At 44.3% G+C, this 11725-nt stretch overlaps 1 protein-coding gene across 2 annotated transcripts; it reads right to left on the bottom strand.

Moving 5' to 3' along the window:
• Window positions 1–2081: 2081 nt before the first annotated feature.
• On the bottom strand, window positions 2082–11725 carry Cabp5 (calcium binding protein 5). 2 transcript variants are annotated; one of them, XM_057762684.1, is made up of 6 exons: window positions 11663–11725; window positions 8835–8865; window positions 8179–8322; window positions 6054–6163; window positions 4077–4224; window positions 2082–2107 (listed from the first exon to the last, which is right to left on the bottom strand). In XM_057762684.1, exons 1-6 carry the CDS (start codon window positions 11723–11725, stop codon window positions 2082–2084), a joined length of 522 nt encoding a protein of 173 aa, XP_057618667.1. The 2 variants fall into 2 exon arrangements, with proteins under 2 accessions (XP_057618667.1, XP_057618668.1); XM_057762685.1 differs by having other exon boundaries at window positions 8835–8862.

Here is an 11725-nt window from a genome sequence, read left to right as displayed (position 1 = left end):
CTGGGCACTGTAAACCTGGTTAAAAGCCTGTGGTTAGGGAAACCATAGGTCCTCGAATGAAACCTACTTTTGCTACACAAAATGATCATGCTGTCAAACTACATTCTAAATATTTCTAGATATAAGTAGATTTTTTTTCTTTTTTCAAAGCTATTTTTTACTTTGGTCAGAGAAACTTCTTCATGCTGTGGGTAGTGGTTAATGCAGACACTCATAACTGACCAAGGTGCCAAGTATAACTAACTCTAGTGCTCTCCTGTGGATAAGTCATCTGTATTAAAATCCCATCAAAGCTTAGGGAATAAAATGGAAGAGAGGGGCTGAAAAGAAATGTAAGAGTTGATGGATGGGGAGGAAAGCTGTGAAATGCTGATTTCTGGACACAGCAATGCCATGGACTTCATTAATCCATAGTAGCAATGGTTACTCACACAAGACCAAGTCAGTCAAATTTACATCACAGATGAAGGCAGGGTCCCTGATGCCCCATCCCTATTAGAAGAGTTTCAAATGGGATAATCACTCTCTTTGGGAACACTGCCAAAGGCAGAGTGTACATGTCCCAGTAGATACAATCATCCTGCTTTCTCACTTCACCTCCCTTCCAGGTTATCATCCGAAGAAAGCCATGACCATCCCTTCACTCTTCATGTTTATGTCTATGGATGTTTTGCCTGCACACATGTATGTGCACCACATGTATTCAGTTCTCACAGAAGCCCAAGAGGGAGTCAGATACCCTGGAATTGACATTACAGGTGGTTATAAGCCACCATGTGTGTGCGAAGAATCAAACCCGGGTCCTCTGGAAGAACAGTACTCTAAACTGCAGAGCCATCTTTTGAGACTCATAGTTGAATGTTGAGGATCCTCATTTAGAATTTCCTGAGTCTTAGCATGCTTTCCTCTGGTTGAAATGTTTCAATTAAGAGAAAACTACTACATAAATACCAAAAGAAAAATGCTAAAACAGATTTAAATGGTCCCCAGAGAATGACATAAACAGAGCAACTGCAAGCAAGAGGATGGAACACATATTATTTTCCTACTTTTACTTTATTTCAGTCATATAAATTGAGGCTATTGGGTCAGAGATCAGATGACATATTCAATAGGTTTACCTAAAGAACACCAAAGCAAGAAAAGATTGGAAGAAAGCATGACACGAATTCTTTATCTTGAGTGATAAAGAGGCTGAAGTGTCCAGATCCATGTATGTGAGGATGGAGTCCATGAACCACCTAAGTAAAGTAGAGAGTCACCCAGAGCAGCCCAGGGCACATCAGCACAGGGGCAGAGGGCTTCTGGGAATGGCATTGCAGTCACCTGGCTGAGCTAGGGATTTAAGAATCCTGTCTTCTTTCCACCCGCTTCACCTCCCTCGAGATATTTTGCAGGGGATTAATTCCCTCCAGGGATCAGCTTGCTCTAAACCTTGATAATCCAGATTAATGGTTTAGCTCAGTTCTCCCTGGGTTATCTCACGCTAGAGCAGGGGCGTGGGGTATTTACAGGGAAGCGACAGACTGTGCTTCTGGGAAACTCAACCTTGAAGGCCTCCTCCGAGCTAAGATTTATCAGGCTCCTCATCACAGCCCTGTGATGAGTGGGACACTCTCTTGCCAAGAAAAAGAAATGAAGTTGTTGTTAGAGGAGCCAGGAGGAAAGTAGGCTGTGTGTGGAACTTTTTGAAAGATTTTCTTTTCTTCCTTCAGTCTGTGAAAAATGTTCTCCACACCATCTTTTCCCAATGGAGACACAGAAGGAAAATCTGTGGGAAACAGAGAATTAGGGAAAGATGTCATGGCCCCTGGAATGTTTGAGTGGCAACTGATCAGAGTACAATTCATATTTATGTACATATTCTCCCTTCTACATTTGCTGTACACGTCTCTTCTCCCAAGTAGCAAAACAACTGTTTGCAGCCATCCCCAAGTCCACATCATGGCAAGTCCACAGCCACCCTGCACCCTCCACCCTGCACCCTTCACCCTCCACCCAAGTACCCCTGGGAATCCAGACCTCTACAAGCATTCAACCCATGTTGACAAGGCAGCATGTGTCTGCAGCTTCTTACCTCTTCAACGAGACATCATCTTCACAAACTCTGAAAAAGAAAATTTCCTGTGAAGTTCCTCTTGGTGAAAGCAACTTGTTTCACATCTTATTCCCTGGAAAATAGGTCCCTCACTGAACCTGGGGCTCACTAATTGTTGTTGTTGTTGTTTTAATGGGTATTGCTGTTTTGCCAATGTATACATGTATACAGTGCCTGGTGAGAACAGAAGATCTCACTGGAACTGGAGTTGGGAACTGCCATGGGTTCTGGGTCCTCTGGAAGAGCAGCTAACACTCTGAACCACTGAGCCATCTCTCCAGACCTATCTCACCAATTCTTTGTTAAGCTGCTGACCAGGGACTGCAGTGAACCTCTGATCACCACCTCTGTCCTCCACCAGTTACAGGCATGTGCTCATGCCTGAATTTTTTCTTGCATGGGTGCTAGGTATCCAAACTCAGGACCTCAGGAAAATGCTCTTACCCACTGGGCTCTATCTCTAACCTTTGTTCCGTCTTTCAGACCTCCTGATGCCATCTTACAGAAAAGACATAGAGGCTAGTAAGGGACACTGGCCTGATTGTGGTCCAAGTGCACAGTGAATGGGATGCCCTGAATGAACAGATTGCCCATTACTTTGTCTAGATGTAATGGCAGATGAATTTGCTGGCTCCACCATATCTTGAGGTCATTTTATCCTTCCCTTGCTTATAGTTGGCCTACACATATGTCTGATAGCCTCACCTCCACCTCTTTCCCATTTTCACTGCTGCACAAGGTACATCTGTGACTGGTAAATTTTAGCAGGTACCTAACAAATTTATTAAGTTTCCATTTGGGGACTTGTAGAGCAGATGTGGTGCGGTGCCCAACGCGGCTTTTAAATGGCTGGGGAGCTGGATCAGTGGGTAGGAGTGCTTGTTACAAAAGCATGAGGAGCTCAGTTTGAATCCCTGGTACTCACATTAAAAATTCCAGTGTGCACCTATAGCCACAGGGCTGTAGGAGGTGGTAAGAGGAGGACTGCTGGGGCTTGCAAGTTACCAGCCTAGCTTCAGGTTCAGAGAGAGCCTCTGTCTAGAGGGAATACAGTGGAGAGTGACAGAGCTGGACACCCAGTGCCCTCCTCTGATCTCTGTGAGTGTGTGTACACACATATATGGTACGTTGGCTTCACACACAAACACCAGCAAAAGGAAGGGGTGAGTGGGAGATCCTCAGCTGGCCTGCAGCCTGGAAACAAACACAAGGTAAGTTCCATGTAAAAGAGAAAAACTGTCTAGAAGGCTCACAGTCAGGTTTAATGTACTCAGGCAAGGGGAAGGGAAGATTCTTAGCAACTGGTGATTGGCATGTGTCCTTGAGGGATACGGAAGTCTTAGAAGTGCAACAAGTAGACAGGGCATGTGATACAAAGGAAGAGAAGTTGGAGGATGTGCAACAGGAAACACATTTCCCCAGGGCACAACAATTCACAGCAAGGTTGAAGAAGACAGGACTGGGTGGGCTGAAGCGGCATGGACTTGGAGAACAGACTACACATGGTCCCATGTCTAAAGGCAATAACTAGATGCTAAGTACTTTAAACCAGAGAATATCACAATTTAAACTTGATGTAGCCAACCTATGCCTCCTTCAGCTATGAACCCATAGTGTACTAAGTTTATAGTTATTATCACCTTGACACAGTCTAGAGTTGTCTGGGATGAGGAAACCTCAACTAAAGAACTGCCATCATGAGATCACCTGCGCACATATCTGTGGGTATTGTTTGGTGGCCAACTGATGCAACAGGTTTCAGTCCACTGTGGGCAACACCATTCCCTGGGCAGGTGGTTTCTGCATGAGAAAGCTATCTGAGCAAAGACCAGTGAGTGACCTGTTTTATCACGGCAACAGAAATGAAACTAGAACATACCTTCAAGCGCAAACTTGGAGAAGTCTAAGGAATAATGATTTGGAGAACTCATGGTGGAGGAACAGATGTAGATTCCTGGATTTCTGTCCAGTACATTACCTTCAAAGTCAACAGTGCCATCTCCATTGATGTCAGCCTCCTGTACCACCTCGGAAATCTCCCGAGGTGTAAGCTTCTCCCCCAGCAGCCTCTGCATGGCCTGCTGCAGCTCTGCCAGTGTGATCTCCCCATCTCCATTGGTATCAAACTAAACAGAAACAATGAAGCTAGATCAGCTTCAGTGGTGATACAGCCTCAGAGAAAGTCGGGGTTCCAGGCCGCTCAATAAAGGTCAGGAACTAAGGACATGTCGTCAACTGGAATGTTAGCTCCTCAAGGATAGGATAGGGCTTCTTTTAAATTTGCATCTACATTATTTTTAACAACTTTGCTGGGATGTAGTTGATATCTAAAGATATGTACAATGCACACAACTGGATGAGTTTAGACATATGCATGGATTCATGGAATCATCACAACTACTGTGACAGATACCCATCACAGTCAGGAGCTTCCTAGTTCTTCTTAGCTTTTGTTTGTTTTCCATGTCCTTAAACAAATTATTACATTTGTTGTTTGTTTGTGTGTGGGCACATGTGTGGGCACATGCATGCCATGGTGCACCTGTGAAGGTCAGAGGATAATTTGCAGGAGTTGTTTCTCTCCTTCCACTATGTGAGTCCTGGGGATTGAACTCAGATCATCAGGTTTGGCAGTGCCTTTACCCACTGAGCTATCTTACTTACCCCATGTTCTTATTCTTATCAATTATCAATATATTTTATAAGTTATTATGACTATTATATTATTATAAATGTTTGATAGAATATTTATTCCTTGACAATTTTATTCATCCATTAAAATTTTTAATTATGACATTTGCAAGAAGATAAATAATACAGAAACAATTGTGTTAAACAAAATACGCCAGATGGAGAAAGACAAAAATCAGATGTTCTCTCACATACAAGCAACATAGATTTAAATTTGAGTATGTATGTATATACATGTGTATGTCATGATACTAGAATGCAGACAATGAGAGAAGAGGGATTTGTAAGGGAGAAGAAAAGAGGGAAGAAAATAACAGAATACATGTGACATGAAAGTAAAAGAAGGACCAAGGCCTTGCACATACTAAAGCAGTGTTCTACTGCAAAACCACACTCCCAGTCCCTCACTGTGGGATTCTAAGAAGGTGCTTTGCCACTGAGCCATTCCCCAACCCCCCACTGTGGAATTCTAGGTAGATATTCTATCATTGAGTCACAGCCTCTCACTGGGGGATTCCAGGCAGGGCTCTACCACTGAGCCGCTCCTCAACCCCTGGTTGGGGGATTCTAGGCAGGGGCTCTACCACTGAGCCATACCCCAGCCCCTCACTGGGGGATTCTAGGCAGGGGCTCTACCACTGAGTCACACCCCAGCCCCTCACTGGGGGATTCTAGGCAGGGGCTCTGCCACTGAGCCACACCCCAGCCCCTCACTGGGAGATTCTAGGCAGGGGCTCTACCACTGAGCCACATCCCAACCCTTCATTGGGGGATTTTAGGCAGAGGCTCTACCACTGAGCCATGCCACTAGATCCTAGAGACCCTGTCTGTTTCTTGTTATGTTCAGCAGTTAGACTTACCTCCCTTCCACAAACATCTTCCTGTCCTACAGCCTCGGTAATAGAAGTTTTCTTCCCCAGAATAGTTCTGCCCTTCTGGAAATAACAAACTCATAGATTGTTCCTTCCTGTTGCAGGAACTAAGATGAAAGGCTCCAGAATTTACCTTGGGTAATGTGGGGTGTTGGATATCATTTGCGATCCTTGATTCTGGGTTCTTCATATGTATGATGGGAATAAGTGTGTGCTTACTCCTAATATTGTATATAAGGGTTATATAAGATGAATACATATTGCCAAGTGTTTGGAATATATGATTCTCCTTACCTTTGTATCTAATCTCAACCGCCCATGGTATGGACTAATAAAACTATCGCCTTGAGGTCTCCTGCACCCCTCTCAGCATTATGGAGTTATTAACTCACCTCCTTGAAGGCATCTCTCATCTCCTGGACACCAATCATCCCTGCCGTCTCTGCAAGCAGTTTGGGGGTCATCAGCTCCACAAAGTCTTCAAAGTCTACACGGCCACCAACTGAGGAAGAAAGAGCATGGTTAGCCAGGATTCCATAGGCTCTGAGCTTCTATCCCTGCACTTTCCCATTTAAGTCAGAATAGGTCAGCTGCCATCTTCCTGCATGCTAAGGGTTTTCTTTGAGTCTCTTCTATTATGACATGGAATTCAATCTTGTTAACTCACATTCATGCCTAGGAGTCAGGGTAATTCTCGATTCAATCACAGAATCAACTTAGGTTTCCATTTAATGATGCATTGCCAAACAGTGCTACTCAGTAACACTGGATCCAAGTCCAGGTGTGTATTCAACATCCATCAAGCTACTCTACTGATAAGAACCTACATATGGTAAGGGCTCACTGGGGAATACGACTTTTCCCACAGTGGCATACTTTCTACAACATGATGAATAAGTAAGCCATGATCATATCTCTGCTTGATTGATAGGGAAACTATAAAAACCAGGGATATTCCAGAAATATCCCACTGTTCAAAATGGTCACAAGGAGTAAATAATAAAAGATAGACTCATAGGCCAGGGAGATGGCTTCTCAGGTAAAAAGTATTTGCTGTTCAGTTTGATGACATTGAGTTTGATCCCCAGGATTCACATGGTGAAAGGAGACCACTGACTCTGGCAAATTATTCTCTGACTACCACACAGACGCTGTAGCATTCACATGTACCCCCTCTTCCACCAACACACAAAATATATAAATGCAATTTGAAATTGTTAAGTGGGAAGCTGAGCCGGCTCAGCTATTAAGAGCACAGTCTGCTCCTGCAGAGGACCTGAGTTTATTTTTCAGAACCCATATGGTAGTTCATGACTGTGTGTAGCTCCAGTTCCAGGGAATCTGACGCCCTCTTCTGGCTTCTGCAGGTGCCAGGCACATACTTGGTGCACAAATGTAAATACAGGCAAAACATTCATACACATGATATTTTTTTTTTTTTTTTTTTTTTGGTTTTTCAAGACAGGGTTTCTCTGTGGTTTTGGAGCCTGTCCTGGAACTAGCTCTGTAGACCAGGCTGGTCTCGAACTCACAGAGATCCGCCTGCCTCTGCCTCCCGAGTGCTGGGATTAAAGGCGTGCGCCACCACCGCCCGGCAAATGTCATTTTATTTATTTATTTATTTATTTATTTATTTATTTATTTATTTATTTTTGGTTTTTTTGAGACAGGGTTTCTCTGTGGTTTTGGAGTCTGTCCTGGAACTAGCTCTTGTAGACCAGGCTGGTCTCGAACTCACAGAGATCCGCCTGCCTCTGCCTCCCAAGTGCTGGGATTAAAGGCGTGCGCCACCACCGCCCGAACACACATGATATTTTTAATCATTAACATTTTTAACGATAAAATTTGTATCTAGATCCATCTTTATTTTTTTTTTATTCTTTTTTAATTAAAATTTCCACCTGCTCCCCGTTTCCCATTTCCCTCCCCTCCTCCCAAATATTGCCTCCTCCCCCCACTCCCCTCCCCCTATCCCCACTCCTCTTCTCCTCCCCCCACACCATTCCCCCTCCCTCTCGATACTGAAGAGCAGTCCAAATTCTCTGCCCTGCGGGAAGACGAAGGTCTTCTATCTACGTTCAGGAAGGTGAGTGTCTAATCAGGCTAAGCTCCCACAAAGCCAGTTCATGTATTAGGATCAAAACCTAGTGCCATTGTCCTTGGCTTCTCATCTGCCTTCATTGTCTGCCATGCTCAGAGAGTCCAGAATCAACCCATGCTTATTCAGTCCCAGACCAGCTGGCCTTGGTGGGCTCCCAATAAATCAGTTCCACTGTCACAGTGGGTGGGTGCATCCCTCGTGGTCCTGATTTCCTTGCTCATGTTCTCCCTCCTTCTGCTCCTCATTTGGAATCCTCTTTCTAACCACTTCAAATGCAGCACCGTCAAAGATGCTTGCTGGCAGGCAGCTCTTTCCCCTTAACCCCCTTCCTATTTAAAGTGCTACTCTCAACCTGAACACCTTTCTCACTCCCACCCTGTCCCAACTCTGGGCATGTCCCCGACCCCTGCCCTCACGGTTCATGCGGATTTGTTGGCCCAGCTCAGTCAACTCCATCTCTGTAGGCATGTAACCCATCGTCCTCATGAGATTGCCCAAATCCTTGTAAGAGATGAACCCATCTCGGTCCTTGTCAAATTCAAGAAATGCTTCCCGGAGCTCTAAAAATGAAGAGAGAAGAGCTAGTTGTAGAGCAACCTGAAACAGTCAGTAGAGAAGACTGGTATCTCTTGAAATTATCAGTAAGACACAACTAGAGATTAAATGTATTCTACAAAGAAACTGTGTCTGAAGAATACATTTAATGAACTGAATGACTCGTTTTTGAAAAAGCAGGGATTTGTAAAATGTGCTAGTGAGGTAACCCCTGAGAGCACTGAAGTCCTCAGAGTCTTGAGTGAAGTTACAAGGGATCTCAAAACCAACCAAAGGAAAAAATAGCAACGTTTTTTAAATCGCTCTAAAACTTATCATTTCTGAGTTTCAAATGAGGCAGACACACCCCATTGATACTCGGAAAGCAGATCCTAAACTGACACAGAATGAGCTGTGCAAATTACATTTAACAGGGAGAGGGAGGAAAGGAATATTCACATGAAAGAATTTACACAAAAATGCAGGAGAGGGCAGATGTGGGTGGCTAACATGGAAGAGCATTTGAGCAAGGAGTTACCATCAATCTCATCCTGTCCCAGTGGCCTCTCCTGAAAGGAACACAAGAACAAGAGATTGGAGAAGTCCCACTTCCCCAGACAAGCTCATTGTTCTATCAAGCTTTCTGGTCCTTCACGGCTCTTCCACTAACTTTCTTCTTCCTCCTTCCATCTCCACCTCCCATCCCCAGCTCTTCTCTGACCACCCTTTTCTCCCCTCCCCTCCCCTTTCCTGTCTCCTATCCTTGCATCTTAATCTCTGACTGTCCTAAACATAAGAGAGTTGGAACCTCTTCTCTAGATGAAGAAAATATGCCTCATCTATTGTGTTCAGAGGGATGTCTGTGTCAAGCTCTTTCATTGTATTTAAACCTCAGAACCATGTCAGTGAGATAAACTCAAATATTCTCATCTCACTCATAAGAAGCTGAAAAACAGAGAGATTAATGAGCCTACAAAAGGTCACACAGTTCATATGTAGAATATCCCCCTCCAAGGGAGAGATAAATCAATTAATCCTGTTTTCCTTTTATTTATTTGCCTATTTAATCATTTTGAAATGCAAGCATTTTCCAAGTACTTGTGAGGTATCAGAGGACAATTTGAGGCAGTTAGTTCTTTCCTTTCTTCATCCTGGGGATAGAACTCAGGTCTTTGGACTTAGCAACAGGTGCCTTGACCTGCTGGCCCTCACTGGCCCTTATTGAACTATTCTATTCTATTATGTATGTATGTATGTATGTATGTATGTATGTATGTATGTATGTATGTATGTATTGAGACAGTCTCATGTAGCCCAGACTAGTAGCCAAAAATGACTCTGAACTTCGGATCCTCATGCCTTCATCTCCCAGGCACTGAGGTTACAGGAACTTCCTACCACACCCCCTTTTTATGGATCTGGGAATTGAACCCAGGGCCTCATATGTGCAAGATAAACTCTACCAGCTAAGATACATACTCAGCCATTTCATCCTTTTAAGAAATGAGTTTTTGTTAACAAAGAAACGGGTTTGCGCTGTGATGTTGTCACACATCTGCATCGCCGACCTTTGCTGTCTTTGCACCACCACCACCTCTAGCACATGTTCCTCTCTCCCCAGTCCCATTTCTCCCCTGAAGTAACACCCTCTTCTGCTTGTATGACACACATACTCCTTTGAGATCACTCAGAGGTCAGACATAGGTCTCCTGGCTCCCATGCCCAATTCTTTCTGCTACATCCCACCGACTCCAGCACCTCCATCCTCATTTCCAGTAAGCATCCCCTTTTGTGAAACCAGTGTTCAGAGTGCTTCATGAATATTTGGTGTCAGTCTCACATCTGAGAATTGCTGGTCATTGTTCTCTACCCACGAGCACACCTGAGGTATGCTCAGGTTAGCAGGCATAGTGCCTGGGAATTTACTCCTTATCAACCTTAAAATTGGAGACCTCCTCACTTTGGATTCTTCTTCTTTTCTTCCCATGCAAGCTCTTACCTTCCCTCAGCTCTCTTCCCTCTCCCTTCCCCTATCTTCCCTTCACTTCTTTTCTCCTGTTTTCTCTTCCCTGCCCTGCCTTGCCCCACCTTGACTCATGTTCCCTCCCCTTCTCTTCCCTTTCATCTTCTCCCCTCCCTTTTTACCTTCTCCTTTCTTTTCTTCCCCTTTCTGGTGATTTTAAAGGCTTACAATGAAGAACATGTTCCTAAGAATCAAACAGGACTAAATACGTGGAGCACTGGACTGAGCTCCCAAAGTGCAGTCAAAGAGAGGGAGGAGCAATAATATGAGCAAAGGGGTCAAGACCATGATGGGGATACCCACTGAAACAGCTTACTTGAGCTAATGGGAGCGCACCGACTCTCGTCTGACAGTGGGGGAACCAACATAGGACCGAACTAGACCCTCTGAGTGTGGGTGACAATTGTGAGGCTGGGGCAGACTGCAGGGCCACTGGCAGTGAGATCAGGATTTATCCCTACTGTTTGTACTAGTTTTTGAAACCCATTCTCTTTGGAGGGATACCTTACTCAGTCTGATATAGTGGGGGAGGGCCTTGGTCCTGCCTCAAAGCAATGTGCTAGACTTTGTTGACTTCCACGGGAAGCCTTACCCTTTCTGTGGAGTGGATGGGGCTGGGGAGAGGGGAAGGTGGAGGGAGCCAGAAGAGGGAGAAAGCGGGAACTGGGATTGGTATGTAAAATGAGAAAAGATAGTATTTTTCATAAATAAATAAATTTTAAAAATTAAATAAATTTTAAGTAAATAAATAGGTAGATCCATAAATTGTGCTACTGATTAACTGTATAGACTTAAAGCAAAATACTTCATGATTTAATGGTCTCAATTTGCTCCCTTGTAAAACAGGAATGAAATCATACCCAACCTCATGTGCTATTCTGAGGATTGAATGCCACCAAGTCTTTTGCACAGGACTAGGCACACAGCAAGACTTAATAAGCAGTAGCTATTTTTAATACCATCATCAGCGTCATCAACACCATCACTATACCCATCATCATCAGAAGCGGCAGCACCACCACCATCACTATCACCACTGTCATCCCCATCATCACTACCATCACCATCAACATTGTCAGCAGCAGCAGCAGCAGCACCATCATCACCACCGTATGATTTATAAAACAATGATGTTATCAAGAATGGTTCCATCCCAATCCCTTTTACATTCCTCTCACTCCACCATCCTGCTTTGCTCCTGACTTCTGATTGCTGATCTTTGTATCCATATGGTGCGACTTGAACTCAGTTCACGCTCTCTCCACCTGCTCCCTTTGTTGCTCAGCATTTGCGCACCAGTTTTTCCCATGCCCCAGATTCCCTTGCTCTTCCTGCCACCTCACCCGCTGCTTCTCAGCAATGCCTTTCCTCAAGAAAATGCAGGCAGGGCCCATGGGAAACTGCAT

This window comes from Chionomys nivalis, chromosome 2 (assembly GCF_950005125.1).
Source record: "Chionomys nivalis chromosome 2, mChiNiv1.1, whole genome shotgun sequence".
Taxonomy (NCBI): Eukaryota; Metazoa; Chordata; class Mammalia; order Rodentia; family Cricetidae; genus Chionomys; species Chionomys nivalis.
Note: the sequence above shows the minus strand (reverse complement) of the source record. Positions and strands in the feature narration are given on the sequence as shown.